General features: G+C 31.7%; 2 protein-coding genes, 1 long non-coding RNA gene and 1 pseudogene across 5 annotated transcripts; 2 read left to right on the top strand and 2 right to left on the bottom strand.

Annotated features, from left to right (window-relative positions):
• Positions 1-501: 501 nt before the first annotated feature.
• LOC108463422 (ethylene-responsive transcription factor 4) lies at positions 502-1,216 on the top strand. Its single transcript, XM_017763364.2, has one exon. It carries the CDS (start codon positions 630-632, stop codon positions 1,128-1,130), a length of 501 nt encoding a protein of 166 aa, XP_017618853.1. The 5' UTR covers positions 502-629; the 3' UTR covers positions 1,131-1,216.
• A 1,533-nt stretch (positions 1,217-2,749) lies between these two features.
• On the top strand, positions 2,750-3,269 carry LOC128286521 (uncharacterized). The gene is made up of 2 exons (XR_008277106.1): positions 2,750-2,895; positions 2,987-3,269. It is a non-coding gene; the product is annotated as an uncharacterized LOC128286521 (long non-coding RNA).
• An 8,410-nt stretch (positions 3,270-11,679) lies between these two features.
• On the bottom strand, positions 11,680-19,764 carry LOC108464422 (uncharacterized). 3 transcript variants are annotated; one of them, XM_017764715.2, is made up of 21 exons: positions 19,477-19,763; positions 18,828-19,064; positions 18,159-18,215; positions 17,396-17,423; positions 17,186-17,308; positions 16,369-16,480; positions 16,107-16,144; positions 15,921-15,974; positions 15,654-15,722; positions 15,352-15,468; positions 15,155-15,223; positions 14,859-14,938; positions 14,523-14,651; positions 14,192-14,438; positions 13,749-13,841; positions 12,987-13,154; positions 12,696-12,826; positions 12,473-12,605; positions 12,269-12,393; positions 12,017-12,199; positions 11,680-11,893 (listed from the first exon to the last, which is right to left on the bottom strand). In XM_017764715.2, exons 2-21 carry the CDS (start codon positions 18,920-18,922, stop codon positions 11,854-11,856), a joined length of 2,091 nt encoding a protein of 696 aa, XP_017620204.1. In that variant the 5' UTR covers positions 18,923-19,064; positions 19,477-19,763; the 3' UTR covers positions 11,680-11,853. The 3 variants fall into 3 exon arrangements, 2 of the variants coding, with proteins under 2 accessions (XP_017620204.1, XP_017620205.1); XM_017764716.2 differs by having other exon boundaries at positions 12,473-12,602; XR_008277442.1 differs by lacking the exon at positions 11,680-11,893 and having other exon boundaries at positions 12,062-12,199; positions 12,269-12,374; positions 19,477-19,764.
• Positions 19,765-19,947: 183 nt separating this feature from the next.
• Positions 19,948-20,797, bottom strand: LOC128286843 (uncharacterized; annotated as a pseudogene).
• Between the last annotated feature and the right edge of the window lie 447 nt (positions 20,798-21,244).

The following is a 21,244-nucleotide window of genomic DNA, read 5'->3' as shown; positions in this document are numbered from 1 at the left end:
AATTGTATTTTTTTACAATAGTAAAAATGAAATTTCACCATTTTAATAGCTTATATCTTTATAATTTTTAAATGATCAAATCAAAATTTTGTCATTTTTGGGAAGTTCATAGTATAATTTTACTTTTATTAATTTAAAATTTTATAAATTTTCAATTTTAGGAGGGTCGGGACCCCTTCTCAGAATAATTCAAATTTGAAAATATTGAAATTCATAATAATTCAATAAAAAACTTGAAAAAATCTAGAATTTGAAAATGATAAATAAAAAAATTAAAAACCTAAATACATTTTTTTATGTAAGTGAAAAATGAGAGAGGACTTCAAATCTGGTAAAATTCAAAGGCATGTTTAAAATCTAAGGCTTTAATTGATTTTTTATGTTAATATGCATGGCAATGGCATAATGCATATGTGCTTCACATCATTATTCTTTTAATCCACTGCAAATAATTTAATGATTAAAACTGTCTTAAATAACTTCCACGGACAAGGGATTCCCCCACAGAAACGGCTTTGACTGCACACAATGAAGCGCGGAAACTTCACTATATAACTCCCACGCCTTTCTCCCTTTTCCTTAACCCAATTGCTCGCTCTTTTCTTCCTTTTCAGTTTAAAGGAAAAGTCATGGCTCCTAGATCAAAACCCATTAACCCCAACTCCAACCTGGTTTCCATGGAGATTCGTTATCGCGGCGTTAGAAAGCGCCCATGGGGACGCTACGCGGCCGAGATCCGGGACCCGAGAAGAAAGACGCGAGTTTGGCTCGGCACCTTCGACACAGCTGAGGATGCAGCGCGTGCTTACGACGCTGCCGCACGAGAGTTCCGTGGCGCTAAGGCCAAAACGAATTTCGCCGATAGCAACTTCACGCGTAGCCCCAGCCATAGCAGCACCGTGGAGTCTTCGTCGCCTCCGCCTCCGTTGGACCTAACTCTCGCCGTGACGGCGAATCGTCCTCAGTTTTTCTTTGACGCTTTTGCTTCAGCCGGGTCGGGTTACCCCCTATCATGTGGGGCTCAAAGCGATACCGATTCGTCGTCTTGGGTTGTTGATTTTGAAGGAGGCGGCGGGCAAGTGAGAGAGTTTGATCTTGATCTTAATAAGTTGCCAGCCGAAATGAAGTAATTTTTTCCTGCTTTTTTCTTTTAATAATTAAAAGCTGAGACATAATGTATATAAAAAATTATAAAACTTTCTTTCTTTTTTTTTTTTTTTTGAAATAAACTAGCTGGAACAAATTTGAGCAACAATAAACCAAAAACAAAATTGACGAAAATGAACAAATAAATTAAAAGGGTAATTTTTCACCAAAATAAAAATTAAAAGGGTAATTAATTTATTTCCTATTTTATATCAATTAAATTTTAATAACACAAATAAATAATTTTGTTATTATTTTAATTGATATAAAGTAGACTTATTTATAAATTGAGTTATTCATCTAATTGTTCGAAATTTGAAAGGATTTAAATAAAAAACTAAACTTGATTAAAATACGGGTCAAGCTTAGACTTGAATATTTAAAACATGAGCTCGGCTCAATCTATTTTTATTTTTATATGTTATACAATTTATAACCCATTAAGATTAAATATATAGTAATAAAAATTAATATGACTATATATAAAATTATGATAAGTAAAAAACATAAAAATTTATTAAATATTAAAATAAAATAAATATTTTAAAATAAAAATAATAATATGGGCAGACTTAAAATAAGTTTAGGTTAGCCATATATAAATATAGATGTGTTTAGATAAAAATTTTAAACTCATATTTTAAGTTAGATTGAACTTGAGTAAACATAAAATGTGTTAATCTCACGTTTAATCTCAGCTTGACCCCACCACGAACACATCTAATATGAAGTGAATTTAAAATATTATATTTTAATATATTATTTTATAAAAATATCTATTATTCTTATGGTTTAATTTTCGTTAATAAGTTGATTACAATTATTATGAAATGTAATCTCATATTATATTTAATGTAGTATATATTATTATAATAATTGTTTAATTGTATATTGAGTATATATATATTTTAAAAAAAGTAAAATATTTTAGTAATTAAAACAAATTACGCTTTGTGTATCATTGAATTCAAAATTATTTCAAGTCAAAAGCGATGATAAACTTTCGGCTTTTTAAAGCCGGTTTGGGTCACATATTCCAATTTGTTTTTTTTATTTGTATTAATTATAAAATAAATATAATTTATATATTTAAATTAAATTTTAAAGACAATTTATATTAATTATTTAAAATGTATATTTTATATATCACAATATTAACAATAAATTACAATAAATTATTTTATTATATTTGTACTATAATCTAAATTGAATATGTTTTAGTATCAAAATGATAATAACTTGGCATTGTGGTAATAATAACATGTGAAAATAGGAGTACTTTACATTTGAGTCAATTATAATTTTATTATAATTTAAGTTTATATATTTTATCGGTATCAATATCAACAACAAATTTCAGTAGTATCAAAATTTATATATTTCATATATCATAATATTAACCAATTTGAGTTTATATATTACATGTACTCAATATATCATAATATTATTACTTAATAAATTACTTTTAATAATTTTTTATAATTTAAATTTATATATTTCATATTTCATATATCATAATATTAATAAATTTAAATATCATTTAAGTACATATTTTATGATTTACAACTTTATATCTAAAGTAGACATTTTATCTTACAAATTCTTATTACGTTACTAATAAACACTATCAAAATTTTCAAAAATATTTTGAAAGAATGTTGTTTCTTTTGTAACAAGTCTAGACACGTGAAGAAAGAATTTGGCAAGTATCGCGGCTGGCATGCAAAGAAATGTTTAATTCTTACTTTGGTATGTTTTGAGGTTAATTTAGCTTCAGTACATAGAAATATTTAGTAGATAGATTCTGATGCTACTATTCACATAAGTGTTTATATGAAAGGTTGTCTGAGCTACCGAAAGCCAAGTGATGGTGAAAGACACATCTTCGTGGGCGATAGAAAATCGATGGAAGTGAAAGCAATTGGACATTTTAGATTGTTATTAGGATCTAGTTTTTACTCGGATTTAAAAGACATTTTTGTTAAACTGTCTTTTAAATGGAATTTAGTCTCTGTTTCTTTGTTGGAAAAATTTTGATATTGTTGTTCATTTGGAAACAATAAGTTTAGTTTGTCTTTAAATTTGAATGTTGTTGGAACTAGTTATTTAAGTGATTATGGCAACCTTTATTTGCTAGAAATAATTACATCCTATAATAGAATCTTGCATGTGGAATCACGTGGTATAAACATAAATTAATTAAGGAAAATCGGATATCATTATGGCATAAGTGCTTAGGTCATATCACAAAAGGTAGAGTTGAACACCTTGTGTCCGATGGTGTTTTAAAGTCCCTTGACTTTGGAAAATTTGATGTCTATGTCGATTGCATCAAGGTAAAATAGACCAAAACCAAAAGACCACGTACCAACAAATATTTAGATGTCTTAGAATTAATTCATACTTATGTTTATAGGTCATTCCCTATGGCATCTTGGAATGGTCAACAATATGTCATAACATTCATAGATGACTACTTACGTTATGGGTACCTATATCTCATTTATAAGAAATCCCAGTTTCTGGACGTGTTCAGAGCTTATAAAGTTGAAGTTGAAAATCAACTCAATAAAAGGATTAAGAACATCAAATCTGATCGTGGTGGTGAATACTACGGTAGGTATGATGGATGAGGTGAACAACATCCAAGACCATTTACGAAATTCCTAGAAGAATGTGATATTATCCTATAGTACACCATGCCAGGATCACCTACTATGAATGGTGTAGCCCAAAGATGAAATAAGACTCTTAAGGATATGGTAAAGAGCATAATTGCTCATTCTAACTTACCTGAGTCTTTCTGGGGAGAAGCATTAAAGACGACAACTTACATTCTGAATAGAATACCCACTAAAGCAGTTGCAAAAAATCCTTATGAGCTTTAGACAAGTCAAAAGTCTAGTCTAAAGTACTTTCACATTTAGGGATGTCCAACTGAAGCAGGGCCTTATAGGCCACATGAAAAGAAATTGGACTCCAAAATAGTGAGAAATGACTTTATTGGTTATTCTGAACGATCTAGGGACTATATGTTTTATGATCCCACAATTAAGAATATTTTTGAAATAGAAACTATAATATTTTTTTAGGATGTTGAGTTTGGAGGTAGACATAAGGTTAGAGACATTGCTTTTAAGGAGGAATTGAATTCTAACTTAGTTTCTACTATCACTTTTGATGATGCTTAGGTTCTCATACCTGTCATTGATCAAGAAATGAATCCAGAATCTTAACAAAACAATGTTCAACAACTCCCTATTCAAGATGAGGTATTTGTTCCCGAAGAACAAACTCAAGAACAAGTGTCATTAATGAGGTCTATGAGAGAGAGGTGAAATACTATTTCAGATGATTATGTTGTATTTCTCTAAGAACATGAGGATGGAAATGAGATGATAGAAGATGATCCTATTGAATTTTGTCAGGGCATGAAAAGTTTTAATTCTTAAAAGTGGATTAATGTCATGCAATAAGAGTATAAGTCTATGCAAGACAATAAAGTTTAGGTACTTGTCCCATTACCTGAATGTGCAAAACTAATTAGTTGTAAATGGATATTTAAAACCAATAGGGATGCAAATGGTAATGTGGAGAGGTATAAGGCACATCTTGCAGCTAAAAGATATACTCAAAAAGAAAACATTGATTTTACAGAGACTTTCTCTTTAGTTTCATCGAAAGACTCTTTCAAGACAATCATGGCACTTGTTGCTCATCTTGATCTTGAGTTACATCAGATGGACGTTAAGATTATGTTTCTCAATGGAAACATTGAAGAAACAATTTATACGGAGAAACCAGAAAACTTTGAATAGAAGACCCAAAGAATATGTTACAAATTAACAAAATCCGTATATGGACTCAAACAAGCTTCCTGCCAATGGTACCACAAGTTTCATCAAGTAATTGTCTTGTTCAGTTTTGAGATGAATATTGTTGATGATTGTGTGTATCACAAATTCAATGGGAGTAAGTATATATTCCTAGTTTTATATGTCGATGACATTTCGCTCGCCACTAATGATATAGGTTTATTGCACGAAACCAAAAAGTTTTTATCTAAGCATTTTGAGATGAAAAGATCTTGAGGATGCTTATTTTGTTTTAGGAATTCAAATACATCAAGACCGATCTTGGGGTATTCTTGGATTGTCATAAGAGAGCTATATCAATTAAGTATTCAAAAGGTTTGGCCTGCAAGGTTGCAGACCAGGTGACACTCATGTTACTAAAGGAGACAAATTTAATCTTACTCAATGCCCTAAAAATAACCTTGAAATTCATGAAATGCAAAAGATTCCCTATGCATCAACTGTTGGGAGTCTAACGTATACTCAAGTATGTACGCGTTCGGATATTGCGTATATTGTTGGGATGTTAGGCAAATATTTAAGCAACACTAGTATGGATCATTGGATAACAGTCAAGAGGGTTATAAGGTATCTTCTGAGAACAAAATATTACATGCTCACTTATAAGAGATTAGGTCATTTAGCGGTCATAGGGTATTCAAAATTTGATTTCGCTAGGTGCCAAGATAGTAGAAAATCTACATCAAGCTATATTTACTTGTTAGTTAGAGGATTTATATCTTGGAAGAATGTCAACCAGACACTTGTAGCTTCTTCTACTACGACAGCAAAGTTTGTACCACACTATGAGGAATCAAACCATGAATGTCACATTCCAAAAATCGGGTTAGAAGAATCAGGTTAGTAAATAGTGGGTTAGTGAATCAAAAATCGTAATTAGGTTAGATAATTAAATAATTAGGAATAAATTAACTAAAATATTAAAATAATTAGAATTAAAAAGTTCTATATCATGGTAGCCATTATATATTCCTTCATGAAAAGTCAATTACCATCAAATAGTAATCAAGTCATTCATCACAAAGACGAACGACTTGTGACCATGTTTATATTTCATCAACCATGTAATGCCAATAGGAGGATATCATTTACCCATGTCGCAGGGTATGAATTCTACTGTTGTGAATGACGTTACATACTGTAGAAGTCGTACACCTAACGCACCAGCTTTCTGTTCCTTATCTATTTGAACTCAAGCTTTTACTTACATCAAAGTGTACGAGTCACGCATACATAGTTTGTTATTCACTCAGAATTTAGGTATGTCACACTATTAGTGTCACAAGTGAATAAATCCATAAACGAATTTAGGATCTATTCTACTTGGGTCTAGTTCGATGTGCTGCTAGTCCATTTAGTCACATCTATGTCTTTATCTTTTGAGAATTATCCGCACCGATGCCCAAGACAAATCATCTCCCTAATTTGGACTTGATAAACAACGTATTGTTCTTTCAATCGGTTTGCTCATTTTTTATTAGACTAAGGACATGTTTAGATTCATATACTAATACAAATTATCTTTTTATATTATGATCTGACCACGTAATACCACTTGGTATCAGTTTAAATATTACATAATCAATGAGCAACATTTGCTTCCATTTTGCTTTGCGTGTGCAAAAACCATATGAGGACAATAAACAAAGTATTAATATAATTCGTGAATTTGTTTTATTAATCAATTTATTTGAAAAATTTACAAGTGCACTTACACGAAAATACTACACTTAGAACACCAAATCCAACATACATTTATCAAGAAACATATGTTCCCCAAGTGGGAGATTGTCGAATTAAAATTCTCAATTATGGGCACATATGTATAATGTATAATGCTATTATAAAGTGTGATATAAAATTAAGCAACCAATTGTGTTATAAGTGTCATAAGTATTAAAGTATCATGGAAATAATGTGTAGAACCATAAGTTGTATTTATAATTTGACATAGTTTGATGAGGGGCCAAATTATAAATACGTAAAACTGATTTAATAATTGTTATTTAACAAGAGGTAGTGGTCCCCAAGAAATAGATTATATATTTTGTATTTCTTTTCCATCCCCATCAGAGAGTTATACAAAGAGAAAATTTATTTTCTTGGACGATAAAAAAAATCCTTCTGGGCAATCTCCAACAATGGATTCAAATACACATCCACGTATAATTTTATTTTTAATGATCTGACATGATAGTTCTTGATTTATATCTGATTTTTTTGACAACTAACAATAATCTTTTAATTTCATCTTAACCTTCAATAAAAAATTCATAACTTCACTTAGACCATACTTCTAACTTTCTCCTTGATTGTTACCAACCACATGCTCAAAAATTGCATTAGAATCTTATCATTACCAAATGCCCTTTATGAATTGATATATAGTTATAGAATTTAATTCTTTTTTTTTTGTCGAAAGTGAAAATATCAAATATCTCATCTGTCCCTATTTGTTCCATAACATACCTAATCTACACCTTTTTTAATATTTCTTTGAGATTAAGGTTGAGCGTTCGACCGAATTGAATGAAAAAATTTTGAGTTAATCGAGTTGATGAATAATATTTTATCATCTTAAGTTGATTTTAATTTTTTTCAAATCGAGTCGAGTGAAATAAAATTCGAATCTAGTTGAATCAAGTGAAATTGTTCGAGTTAAATTAAAAAAATTAACATGTCACATTAAAATATTGTTATAGTATAATAATTTCATTTTAAAGCCCATAAACTTGAAACCATATATATTTGAAAACCTTTTCAAAGTAAAATAATAATAATAACTAAGATACTTTAGCATGATAAACTTGAATCATTAATTAACTTATTTAAATCCCAAAATTATTATTTTAGAACATTTTAAAATTTTAACTTTCTTTATATATATATTTTTAGATTTTTTAAAATTATTATAATTTAAAAATATAAATTTCAGAAATTTTATAAATACTTTGAATTTCAAAAATTATTTTAAATTATTTTATAATTTTGTTGAGAGAAAAATCAATTTATTCTATTAATATAATAAGTTTAATATTATTCTTTATTTATTTAAATAAGTTTTAAATATACCAAAAATTTTATACTCTTTCAAAATCTATACTTTAATTTTGAGATATTGAGTTTCTATATTTTTTATTTAAAATTCTGGTCATTTCGTTTAATTTTGTTGTTAAAATTAATAATATCAAAAGTAAAACAACCTTTTTAGCCCCCAACTTTTATAGTTTTTTTTTTTTTGGTACTTTGTTCTTACTTTTTTTTAACCATAAGTGTCATCATCTATTTTATCATAGTAGATACCTATTCAAATGGGGGTGGTACTCAGGTTAAGTTGTCCCAACAATGTCAACTCTAGGATTGGTCTTTACCTTTAACAATGTTAACTCTGGGATTCGTCCCTACCTTTAAAATTTTTAAAAAATTTAAAATGTTTTTTTCATTTTAAATAAAACATAAAAATAAAAAGTATATAATTGTTTTGTTAAATAAAAATTATGAAAAATAAGTAAAATGCTTTAAATTTTTAAAAAATTAAAGATTTTTTTTTAAAAAATATAAACAAAAATTACGAATTTCAACGTTATCTAAATCGAATTGAACCTGTCAATCAGACTAGGAATTAAATGAGTATTGGTCCAATGAGAGGTAAAAAATCGGTTGACCCATGAACGGGTACAGACTGGTTGAATTGGACTAAAAAATCAATTGAATCGATAATTGAATTGATTTTGAACATATCTAACCAATTGGTTTCAACAATGATTGGTCCAACCAATATCAAAGCAATAAATTATTAGAAAATAAAAAAAAAATTGTAAAAATCTATTCGATTTCTAGTTCAATTGATTTTTTAGCTTAGTTCAACCACTCCGTATCAATTTGCGGGTCTATCTATTTTTAAAATTTTTAACTCAACATTTATAGTCTTTTTATCAATCTGATTCATACCTTTTACAAGTACATAGATTTTATAAATAAAAAAACTATATTTTTCTTATTTTAAACAAAAACATAATAATTTAAAAATGAAAAAAACTCTTTAAAATTCAAAAATAAAAGATTTTCTAAAAATATTTTTAAAATATAAAATTTCAAAATTCAATGTAATCAAAACTGGATTGGACCAATTAGATTAAGAACCGTTGAGGTATCGGTTTATAAAAAATTAGTTGACCCGCGAATTAGTACGAATTGATTGAACCAAGCTAAAAAATAGTTGAACTAGTACTTGAACCGATTTTTATATTTTTCAAATATATATATTTTTTATTTTTAATAATTTATTTTCTTTGAACCAATCAAACCAGTTGTTTGGGGAATCATTTGGTCAAACTAGTTCAAAATCGCTTCAACTGATTTTTTAGCTCGATTCAACCAACCCATACCAGTTTAAGGGTGAATCAATTGTTTTACCTATTTTTGATTGATGCCCTAATTGATTTTGGTTCGACTATCTATAATTGAATTTGGGAAAAATATATTTTAAAAATTATTTATATCTTTTATTTTTGAATTTTAAGAGGTTTTTTTCTTTTTTTCTGTTTTTATTTAAAATATGAAAAAAATTAAAAATTTTAAGTACTTTGGGTAAGGATGAAATAGAAAAATATACATATGTTGAAGGTTAAAAAATTATTTTACCTTTGACACCATTAACTTTAATAGGAGGGACCAAAATTTTAAATAATAAAAAGTACAAGAACTTATTGTTTCAAAATTAAAAGTTAAAAGACTAAATTTTAAATTTCAAAGAGTATATGGACCTATAAAAAAATAAAATCCACACGTGATACATTCTTGAAAGAGGTGGCCGCGGCGGCTGCCACTTTTTGAGTGGGGCCACGCCAGTCTTCGTGTCGTCTTGATTCCGCCAAACTAAACTCTCTTTAATGTCACGCATAAGTAATTTTTTTATGATTAATTCCGCCCACGTTGAAAATTCATCTCCATCCAATCATTGCTGGCCGCTGCTCGGCATCACGTGAAACTTTTGGACGCTTATGCCGGCGGCTGTGGAATGGGAAAAAGACATGCGATCTTGTCCGAAGGTGAGTAACAGTTAAGCTGACGTGTCGGCTTGGATTTTAGAGAATGGCGGCAACTCACTGCTTTCACTCTATGCCAACAAGCTCTTAAATTTATTTAATTTGATTTGGAAAACTTGAATAACTTATTGAAATTTTACTTTAATAGTAAAACTGGTTTTATATGTTAAATTTTATTTTTTTAAGTTTTAGGTATGAAATTTTATTTGATTTAATTTTATAAATTATTAATATATTTATTTTATATTTATGTATTAAATATATAAATAGTTATATTTATCTAATATAAAAATAAATTGATATATATTTTTAAATGTGTATGGTTGATTCAAAATAAAATTTTATATATACATTTGTAGATACAAGTAGGGATGTGTAAATTTGGGTAAAACCGAATTAATTCGGTTAACCTATAGATTAACCGTAATTAATCGGTCGATTAACAGAATTAATTCGGTTGGGGGTCGGTTAATAATTTTTTAAAAGTTTGGTTAACGGATAATTCAGTTTGAAATCGGTCAATTAACCAAATTAACCGAATTTAATAAATAATATTATAATATATAAGTATTTAGTCGGTTCGGTTAATTTTTTAGGAATAAATTAATCGGTCAGTTAAGTCGGTTAATTTTTTGATATGTTTTATACTTGTTTTAACTAAAAAAAATATAAATTTCAATTAATTCAGTTAACTCACTGAATTAACCAAAAAAGTTTAGTTCGGTTAATCTTTTTTGAAAAAATTTCGATTCGGTTAACGGTTAAAGATTTAAAAGGATCGATTAATTCAGTTAATGGTAGTTCAAGTTGGTTAACCGATTGAACACCGCAAGTAGAGCCTTTTTCAAAAATGGAAAAATTACAACACTAGTCTCTAATAAATGATCAAATTACAAATTTATATAAAGAAAAGTTATGCTTTGACCCCCTAAAAAATGAAAAATATTCCATTTAATCCCTTAAAAAAAGATATATCATAAATTAATACTTAAAAAATTTTAGTTGTATAATTGCACCAAATAAAAAATTCAGCACAAAATTAGATATGAGAGGTCATGATTAATATTTAATTATTTGTGAAAAAAGAAAGTTTTCTTTCATTTTCTTCCTCCTGTCCCCCTGAACGAATGAGAGAGGCCCCAATGAATGCCACTACCAATTAGGTTATGCTCAGTTGGATTAGTTTCTTAGACGGTACAAATTCAAGGGGTTTGGCAACACGTGAGACCTTGCATTCTGCTTCTAACGCTCAATCTTCAGTTGCTTAAAGGTTCCACCGAGGCATGAACAAAGAAACTTGAATATTCAATCTTTACCTCAAATTTTTAAAATGAAACTCTAGAATTTTTACACCCACCAAAAAGAAAAAGTCTCTGAAACTACATGGCTGAAATGCAATGGAAGCCATATCTTTATCTTCAGAAGAAACCTGGAAGGATGCGTTTCATTATTGGCTCAGATTAGGTGACATCCATATCTAAACATTGCAATCATATAAACTCACTTCATTCATAAAACATGGAAGGTTGCTCCCATCGATGGTCATGAGGACTGACCGAGGCCTCCAATCAGTTTGTTAATGAAAATGATCAGATATACTGCGAAAGATATTATGTTTAATGTATATGATTGATGTTGCTGAGATTACATTTTATCATGTGATAATTGCAAACCCTAATTATACATCAATGATGTCAAAAATGCGACAATTACTAGCAATGTTATGTACATCAAAATCAGAACAAATGAAGGATAGATGTATAATCGATCTCACAGTTTTCATTTTAACTCGGGTTGAGATCCAGAGATGTTTGGCTTTGCCATCTGCATTTTATGAGAAAGCTTTTACAACAGTTTGGTGCCATTAAATAGCAAATTGTAAACAAGACTTCATCTTGTGAAATAATGAAATCATTTGTTAGGTAAGGGAGTCATGTTCCGTCAAACCTGGAAAGAAGAAACCTTGCCAGTGGGCTCAAGTTGGAATTTGAATGAAGTTCTTTATGCTGCAGCCTTTTCTTACCGTCACTTTCTGGGCTTGAATTTTGCACATCTTCAGGAGTCACCTTGCCTTTATTGAACATCCGAGCTGCTACGTCCTGCAAACCTTTCATTGACGGTTCCTTTGAGCTGCAAAAGTTTACTTCTGCTTGAGTTTCTTCAAGTTAAAAGACCAAAAACAATTATTTATTCCTGAACCTGGCTAGTCGATCGAGCAATTTGCAAACAAGAGCTTTGCATGATCCAGGCTTTGTACGCTCCATATGTACGAGGGAATTTGTAACTACACGCATAGCTCGCCCTTCTGAATCATCAGCAATGACCTACATTTCGTGCGTTAACAAAATATTGAGATGTGAACAAATATAATGCAAAGTTACCTAAATGTCATGTGGTGCACACCTCTTTAAGGGAAGGGATAAGCAACATGGATAGTGGTATACATGATGATGTGATCTTTGCATTTTCTTCATCATCACTTGGTTGACGTGTTCTTGGGAATGCTTTTTGCGCATCAAAATATTCATGAGAACTTCTGGAATGGAGATATTAACACAAGCAAATCATAACCAAAGCTATATAAAACTCTGCTGTGAAGATACGGCGAGTTCTTCATATGGTTTACCTAGAAGAATTAGAACTGTTACTCATTTGATCTCTTCTTCTGTTTTCGTTTCCGGTACCATTGTTCTTGCTCGGTGCAGACCTGTCCCTTGCATTTCCTTTCCTCAGCCCAGCTTGCATTGCAGCCTTCGCCTGAAGCAAATGTTAAAAGATGAGCATTTCAACAGAAATCATCATACATGCTGTATTTAGAAGCTAAACGTAAATTTGAGTTCCATGCTGAACTCAGATTTCTATAGGAGGAATCTAAGAGGTATCATAGCTGATCAAGAAAGATGAAAAAGAAATAAACCTCTGCAAGATTTGATGTACTATCTTCAACCGATGCAGCTGAAGGTCTCCCTTGAATACCTAGCCTAGATCTTGGAGTTGGAGGAGAATCCGAGTCATCATGTTGGCCACGGAAAACAATAGTTCCGCTGGTAGAAGCATCTTCAAAAGAAGCATGTTCACTGCTAGACTACATAGCACATTGAAATTTAATAAAATCAACAGATGAGACACAAAAGGCAAAAGACTTTAGGTCAAATTATGGTTTTCATCCCTGTACTATATTCAACTTGGGAATTTAGTCTCTACAATTTAATTTGGCATAATTTGGTCGACCTGTACTTATTGATATTATGCCTTAAGTACAAATCACTAACACCATTCAAAAATTCAATTAGTCAGCTGATGGGGAACTTCTTTTTCAAAACAATAGTTCAAACCATGAGGCTGAGTTATAACTTTCTTTTTTTTTTTTGTAAATGATAAATTAGTGGAAACAACTAATTTGATAATCATAATTTCACCTTTTAAATGATAGGGAATTTTAGTTCTTTTAATGTAAAATCTGCACCAGCTGGCTAATGGAATTTTTAACGGTGTAAATGATTTAGATTAAGGCATAATATTAATGATAGTAGGAGGACCAAATTATGTCAAATTAAAGTACATGGGCTACATCCCCAAGTTGAGTATAGTAACGGGATAAAAGCCCTAATTTGACCAAGACTTGTCTGCATAATGTTTTTTTGTGAACACTATCGTGAGAGAGGTGAAGGAGGCTTACAAGAGAACTTGGATCACGAATCAATCCAGATGATTGAGATCCTCTAGGAGATCTTCTGACTACAGTTCCTGAGCCACCGACAAGTGTTTCATCCTGGGAATTAAGCAACAAAAACAATGAGATAAGATCTGAGCATAAAATGTCCATATACTTAAGTGTGAGAGACAAACAGATTATATCAGAAATGGCTGGTGAAACACCTAAGCAAATTTTCTAGTCCAATTAGCGGCAGACAGGAAAAAATTTCTCAAAATTTTTTAATCATATTACAACAAAATATATCAACTTAATCATATGTCCAGTTCCAATCTGTCAATTCAGAAAAATGTAGTCTTTGAAATGCCAAGATCATCCCCTGCAACAGATATTCTTAGTAAGCACATAGGACAAGAAAATAACTGTTGATGCCAAAAGCCACAATGCACAGCGAGAAAGAATCTTACATCATGGTAATTATCTTGATTTTCATTAGAATACAACTCTCTAGTGCCTTTTCCAGAGGAAACTTCAGGGAATTCATTAAGTGTGTTACCACTCTCTCGAGGTCTTTGTATAGCTTGATTACATGTGACGTCTAGTTTCCTTTCTCTAACTTGAGGAGGTTTTGGAGCACTTTGAACGGTACCTGTATTCTGTGGTCCACCAATACTGAAGTCCCATCCAGCACTTCTAAATGTTTTCCCCTGATTACTGCTGATCAGAAGAAGTCAGTAAGAATCCCATCAAAAAAAAAAAAAAAAAAAAGAGTAAAGCTAATTACTATGATCAGCCCACCTAGCTCTCACAGTTTCTTCACCTCTTACATCTCTTGTCACCTTCACAGTGTCAGCTGACTCTCCTACAGGCTTGGGGCCATTTTTGGGGGTTTCAGCATCTTCCTTTAATTGGTACTTTGGGCGCTCTCTATTAAGAACAAAAAATGCAAGCATCTTAACTACAATAACCAAGGTAAAAATGATATTTCGAACTTAGCATCCCCCAGTCATGACATTATAGAAACATAGGCATAAGCATAATGTGGCAAGTTCCAGATGCTTTGACACCTGAAAATTCCGTAAGATAAAGATTCCTATAATATAGAGATTAGAAGAACCAAGTACGGGATGGCACCTAATTCTCTCCAGAAGCTTCTGACTCTTCCTAGCATTCTTGATAAAACGATGCTTGAGAAGTTCTTTAGCAGTAGCCCTCTGAATATACAAATTAAAGAAAAACATAAGACATTTTATAGCATTAAGAAACAACTCAGCCAATAAACCCAGGATCACTTGACTAATACATATCAGGATAGTTTTAAAAAACAACAATTAAAGACTAATGTTGTGGTTTATTAGCAGCTTATAGGGCTCTAGAAAAACAACATACACTAAACAAATACAAAAATATGTGAAAGCTTAATTGCTTACCTCAGCAGGTACCTTTTTTAAACATAAGGAAACAAATTCTTTCATGGGGCGGGAAAAATGCTCATCCAACTGCAAGATAGAAAATTTAGGATTACATGTACACTGTAAAGCATGATGATTCCACCAAGAGAATGAGAAACATAAGCATAAATCATTTGATGTAAATTTCAGCATGATAACAAAACTATTGAGATTACCTGAGGTGGATTTTCTCGAGGTATTATAAAAAGAACTCGCATTGGGTGAAGGTCTGCCAGTGGAGGTTCCCCTTTGGCCATTTCAATCACAGTTATGCCCAAAGACCATATATCTGCCTGTATCATCAAAGAATCAAATGATGAAATGCTCATTACTCAACAAGGCTTAGCAGACAAAGATATGGCAGGCTGCGTATACGTGTCTAAGAGGGGAAGAGAATGTATGGATGGATGGCAGGTGGAAGCAACAAAACATGTCAGAAAACTCGAGAAAGAACTCCAAAGCACAGCTTTAGAAGTACCTTTTCGTTGTATCCATCTGAATTCTGAATAACTTCTGGTGCCATCCAGAATGGTGTTCCTACAAAAGTCTGACATCGTCAACCATATTAGTTCATTGATGATCATAAGACAAGCAAACCACTGGGGGAGAGAGGGAGAAGGAAGGAGGAAGGAGGAAGGAAGGGAGGGAGGGAGAGAGAGCAGTGCCACCCTAGGCATAGACAGCAGCCAAAGCCTGAGAAGATTGGAAAAACAATGTGAACAAAATAAAATGTACTGTACCGTACCTTTCTCTGCGATATTGTCCTTGTTAATTGTGCTGAAACACCAAAATCTGCAACCTGTTTCAAGGCCACAAAATTAATTCCAAAGAGCAAATTGTATATACTTATACCACTTTATACTATATGCGAAGGAACTCTACAGATATAATTCATGCAAAACGTGAGCCCATTTGAGAGGAAGAGAAGTACCTTAACATCACCATTCTCAGTCAATAAAATGTTTGCCGCTGCCAAAAGTGATAGCAAAAATGTTTCCAGTAATGAACAAAGTAAATTGCTAGGTACAAACAACATTAGAAAATCAAATGGCTGAAAAGAAAAATAAGAAGAATTACTTGAAGCAGGGTATAACTATACAAGTCTGTAGACCAAATGCTCTAAAATTATTTGTATCTACGTGCACCTATATCTTATAACTTATAAGTGGGTAACATGAGTGAAGAAAAACAACCTTTGATATCTCTGTGAATCTTTCCTTCATTATGTAGATATTCAATTGCATGAAGCAAATCCCTTGAAATACTGGCAATTGACATTTCATCTAGTGGAGGGCCTGATTGGAGCTGTACATAACGAGTAACCATTAACTTTACAGAAAAGGAAGTGTTATTTGGCAATTATAGTGCACTGGGTCAGATGATAAACAAGAGAAAATACACTAATATAAGCAGCCAATACTAGTTCACATACAACCAGAGAGGTATATGAGGGAATTGTCCAAAAATATCAGAAAAAGAAACCTTGTGTTGACAGTACAACAGGTAAAGAAAAGAAGAAAAGAAAAAGGGTCATGTCTGCTAAAAAAGACACCTTGAAATTGGAGATAAAAGCACTACTACAGGAAAGATGGCAGAAATATCATGGGGTTCATATTTTACAAAAAGAAAAGAGGGAAAAGGGAAGAAAACAAAAGCAAGTTCAAGATCAATGGAATTCAAACTACATGGAAAATATTGTTAGAAAAGTGAAAAAGAAAAAGCTAGGAACCAAGTTCTTCATCTAGTAATACAGAGAGAAGTATTTAAATCCACTCCTTCTTTGATTAAGGCATAGTCTAAATCAAGACTTCCTAATCTGTTTCTTCCTAATAATGGTATATGTGTAATGATCATTGTTATGGTCATTTTCAAATTTTCAAATATCTTGATCAGAAACAGTGTGAAACCAAGAAAACACAAAAGAGTTCATGTTAATAGGGAAGCAAAATTTGTTAATCTTCAGCCAAGCATCATGCAACAAACATGCAGAAGCAAGTAGAAGTGACCTACTAGGTCAGCGACTGAACCACCAGCCATGTATTCCATTATCAACCACAGTTTAGTTTGATGAAGATAGGAACCATAATACTCTGTGATGTATTGACAGCGGCATTGTGACAAAACAGAAATTTCCTGGAACAAAAACAAAACATATGAAAAACCTAGTAACCTACTAGTTGAAAACTTAGGATACTAGCTCCCAGGAAAGTAAGGCAATACATTCTGGATGTCCTCAATGTCATCCTCACTGCAGAGTACAAAACAAAGGCAACCATAAGAAACAGCTAAAAAACCAAAACCAAAACCAAAATAAAAATAAACACCGAGTGAAAGAAGGAAGTTGTTATATGCCCCATCTACTTGCTAATAAGTAAAGGCTTCTGTAACTTCCATGCAAGTTGATGAATTATGATGCTCTTAAGAATGATACTGATAAAGGAAGATAAATTTACTTTGCTAAGCATGCACAAACAAGTGATGCAATTAATTTATTTGTCACACAAAAAGTGATTGCCACCAGAAGACCCAACACTTAGACATAGACTGAAAGGAAGATGGGAGGGGGAAGAAAAAAAGAGTGGGTTTAATACTTAATAGCGAGCTGGCAATTCATGTATTCTTGTCGTGTAGCTGTAATTTTACGTGTCACATGCATGTTTAAGATATTATATATTTATATAAAATTGGATACTTTAGTAATTCATGTTGTATGTAGTTTGACACATTTGTGTATTCATGTTGGATCATGTTTTTTTTTTTTTTTGGTGTCATGTCATTTTTATTATTATCATGATTTAGTTATTTACTGTGTCATGCTAGTGCTCTGTAACTGTCTTGTATTCAGAATCGCTAGGTCTAACATAAAAAATAAACACTAAACAAGAGATAGCATACAAGACTTTCTTGCTCAGAGCAAGCACCAGCCTTTTGACTGTTGAAATAAGAACAAACCAAATACAATTTAACAAAGTTACCAACTTACGATTCCTCTAAATCAATAACTTTGATAGCAACTTCCTTTTTCAATTCCTTATCAAACCTGCAAATCAAGAAAAGCATCAGTTATCCATCTCATTTTCATTAACCATGGCTCATGATTTAAACAACCACATCTTTTTGCAACAGTCATTTTTGAAGCCACTTCTATTATTAGCACATACCAAATAATGTGCCTATCTCAAGATAATCATAATGGTCAAAACTTAGCAAAATCAAAGAAGCTAACAACAAACATAACAAAACAAAGTAATTATAATGCTCATAAGGTTGTTAGGTGTTGCCAAGTTAGTGCTTAGTCAATCTTCACCCAACAGCCCTTTAAGCTCCTTTTTCCCCATCCGTTAGGAAGATATTTTTGTCCATATATATATACACACTAGTTCAAGTTTTAGGTAAATGGTATACTTTCTACTTAAGACAGGATAAGATTTCAATTCAATAAAGCATTATTATCAATAATCTAATCCCACAAACATGAAGCAACTCTAAATTAAACACCGGAAAAAGATTTCTACAATGTGCAACGTAAATATTCAATCACAAGTAATACTCACATTAGATTTAAGTTCTTTTCTTACAACAAAATGTAAATAAACAATGCAAATAAACTCAAGCAATGTGATTGGGAAATAAATCAAAATAACAGGCTTACACTTTATAGACGTCACCAAAGGCTCCCCTGCCAATCAACTCCACCTGACTAAATCTATACCCCGCTGCTGGTTGTAAACCTTCTATATCAGCCATTTCTACGTACAAACTCCTTGGACACCAAAGATCAAAGCCACCCCAAAATCAACCCCTCAAAACATTCACATTCCACCCATTCTTCAATTACAATTCAATACCCACTTCTAAATAGGCAAAACCATTATCAAAAACCCAATCCCTGAAACAGAAATATAAAACCAAAACCATTAATATTCTCAAATAAAAACTAACACCTACAAATAACAAAATGCAAAAACATATCCTAAAAGATTCCCACATTTCAAGATCTAAAAATCTAATTAAAAGCAGATGTATAAGCTCTCACACTGAAAGCAAAGAACATATAAAGAGACACCAAAAGAAAAAAAAAAAAGAATTCCACTTCTGTTACGCGAAAGAAAGGATAAGCTAAAATTGATATGCTAAAAAAAAAAAAAAACAAGAATTCTTAAAACCAAATTTAACAGCGACAAATTTCAATATCCTTTAATACTGAAACTACAATATCCCAACAAAAACAACATGTTTTTTTTTTTCAATTTCATAAGATTATTTCTTTTTGTTCGAAAGATGTTTTCCTTTTATTTTACCTGTTGGGTTTTTGCAGATCTTTCTCTTTCGTTGTTACGATAGTTCTATCTCTGTTTCTGTCAATAGCGTGGGTGTTTAAGAGCTTTGAAAGAAAATCGAGGAATAAGAAAAATAAAAGTTTTGTTTGTTAATATGGAGTTTTTCTCGAGGTTTTTTTTTCGGGAAAATTTTAATTTCGCGATGACTTAAAACGCGCCTTTTAGAAGGAGATTTGTAAGATAAACGTTAAACGGGCAGCGTATTAAGGTAAAAACATGGCTCAGCAAGGCCATGATCCAAATGGGCCTTTGTTATCTATATTATTGAAATTTTCACAGACCAAATTAAAATATTTATTGGTGTATTAAATTTGTAAATCAAATATTGATATAAGATATATTTTTATAAAATTCTTTAAAAATATTAAAAATTAAACCGAATATTTGAAATCTAATAATGTAATAATACCAAAATCATGGAAATGATATATATATCTTCAATGGTTTTTTTTTCTTTCTGATTTTTTATTTTCTGTTTACAAGGAATTTTGTGCCAAAATTCCAAACAAATGACGTTGAAAGGACAAAATCAACACAAACTCAAACAAGAATATATTCAGGGAAAAAAAGGTTGAATAATCTACATGGATTAATTAATCATGAATTATCGAACAACACTAGTCAAATTTCCTTGCCCCACACCTTTGTTTCCTGGAAGGTTCCAAGGCATGGCATTCCCTACAGGCCAACAAAAATAACCTGAAAAATCTCAGGCAACCCCTTGATCTTCCTCTAGAAACACACTTTTGTTGATGATCACCTTGTTTCTTAGCTTCAGTATTTTCCTCCTGGAAACCTCACGTTTCAGAACAGGCACTGCTGTTATATACTGCCATCTGTGGGGATCCCCATACAACTGACCACTTGCAAGCTTGCTTGCTGTGTTTTCACATCCTCGGATTCTTCTATGGTACAATAATCTCCTCTCCGAACTGTCACTCGAGCTTGTTCTTGCACTGCTGCAAGTACTGCTTCTGCTGTTGCTACTGTTGCTTCTCGAAGACATCAATGAATGCTTGCTGTTGATGCTGCTTGTTCGGCTTGTAGGTCGAGAACCATTTTCGGCTGAACCCATTGTTGTTGTTGTTGTTGTTGTTGGAGAAAGCTGTAAAGGAAAGGCGTGTGGCAAGAGTCGGCCATTGAAGAAAAGATGATCGGCTGGTGAGGTTTTATATGGATCTAAAGAGGGTGAATCCGGGCGGCAGGTATAGCACCCGAATTCGAAATCGGAATCTTGATCACCAGAGCTTAACCTTTTCCTCCGATTTTCCGTGGGAGATTTTGATTACAATGTATCTTGTGTGGGAGTTTGGAATGTTGATATAAGTAAGCTTGTGTACTAGTATTTATATTAAGGAAGGAAGTTGAGATAATTATAATCAGTATTATATAGATTTTTACATGTTTATATGATTATTTCGTGTTTAAAATGATCGGATGTGCGAGAACCATGTGTTTGAGGTGTATAGGGGACAGCTTGGAAAGATATGGTCCCCTTGTTGGGTGATTGGGATGAGTTTTTGGTGGTGTAAATCATCAAGTTATTTTGCCAACTCAAGCTTAACCATGCACATGGAGACCTTGGTGTTGTAATAATCTTGGATAGTGTGTGGGATATTCCCAAATTTCATGACTTAAATCATTCCAAAGTGGGTAGGTTTATTCATCTCTCACCATCAATAATTTGAATTACCTATTTTAATTATAAATTGTACTTGGTTAATTTTAA

The sequence above is a fragment of the Gossypium arboreum genome, chromosome 13 (genome assembly GCF_025698485.1).
Source record: "Gossypium arboreum isolate Shixiya-1 chromosome 13, ASM2569848v2, whole genome shotgun sequence".
Classification (NCBI taxonomy): domain Eukaryota; kingdom Viridiplantae; phylum Streptophyta; class Magnoliopsida; order Malvales; family Malvaceae; genus Gossypium; species Gossypium arboreum.
Note: the sequence above shows the minus strand (reverse complement) of the source record. Positions and strands in the feature narration are given on the sequence as shown.

Excerpts from the sequence above, each read along its gene's own strand:
- LOC108463422 (XM_017763364.2), top strand. The coding sequence starts at position 630 with ATGGCTCCTAGATCAAAACCCATTAACCCCAACTCCAACCTGGTTTCC.
- LOC108464422 (XM_017764715.2), bottom strand. The coding sequence starts at position 18,922 with ATGGCTGATATAGAAGGTTTACAACCAGCAGCGGGGTATAGATTTAGT. Across the intron at positions 14,652-14,858 it reads AAGCTTCTGGAGAGAATTAG|AGAGCGCCCAAAGTACCAAT; the intron begins GTGCCATCCCGT and ends TGTTCTTAATAG. Across the intron at positions 12,200-12,268 it reads TTGCTCGATCGACTAGCCAG|CTCAAAGGAACCGTCAATGA; the intron begins GTTCAGGAATAA and ends AAACTTTTGCAG.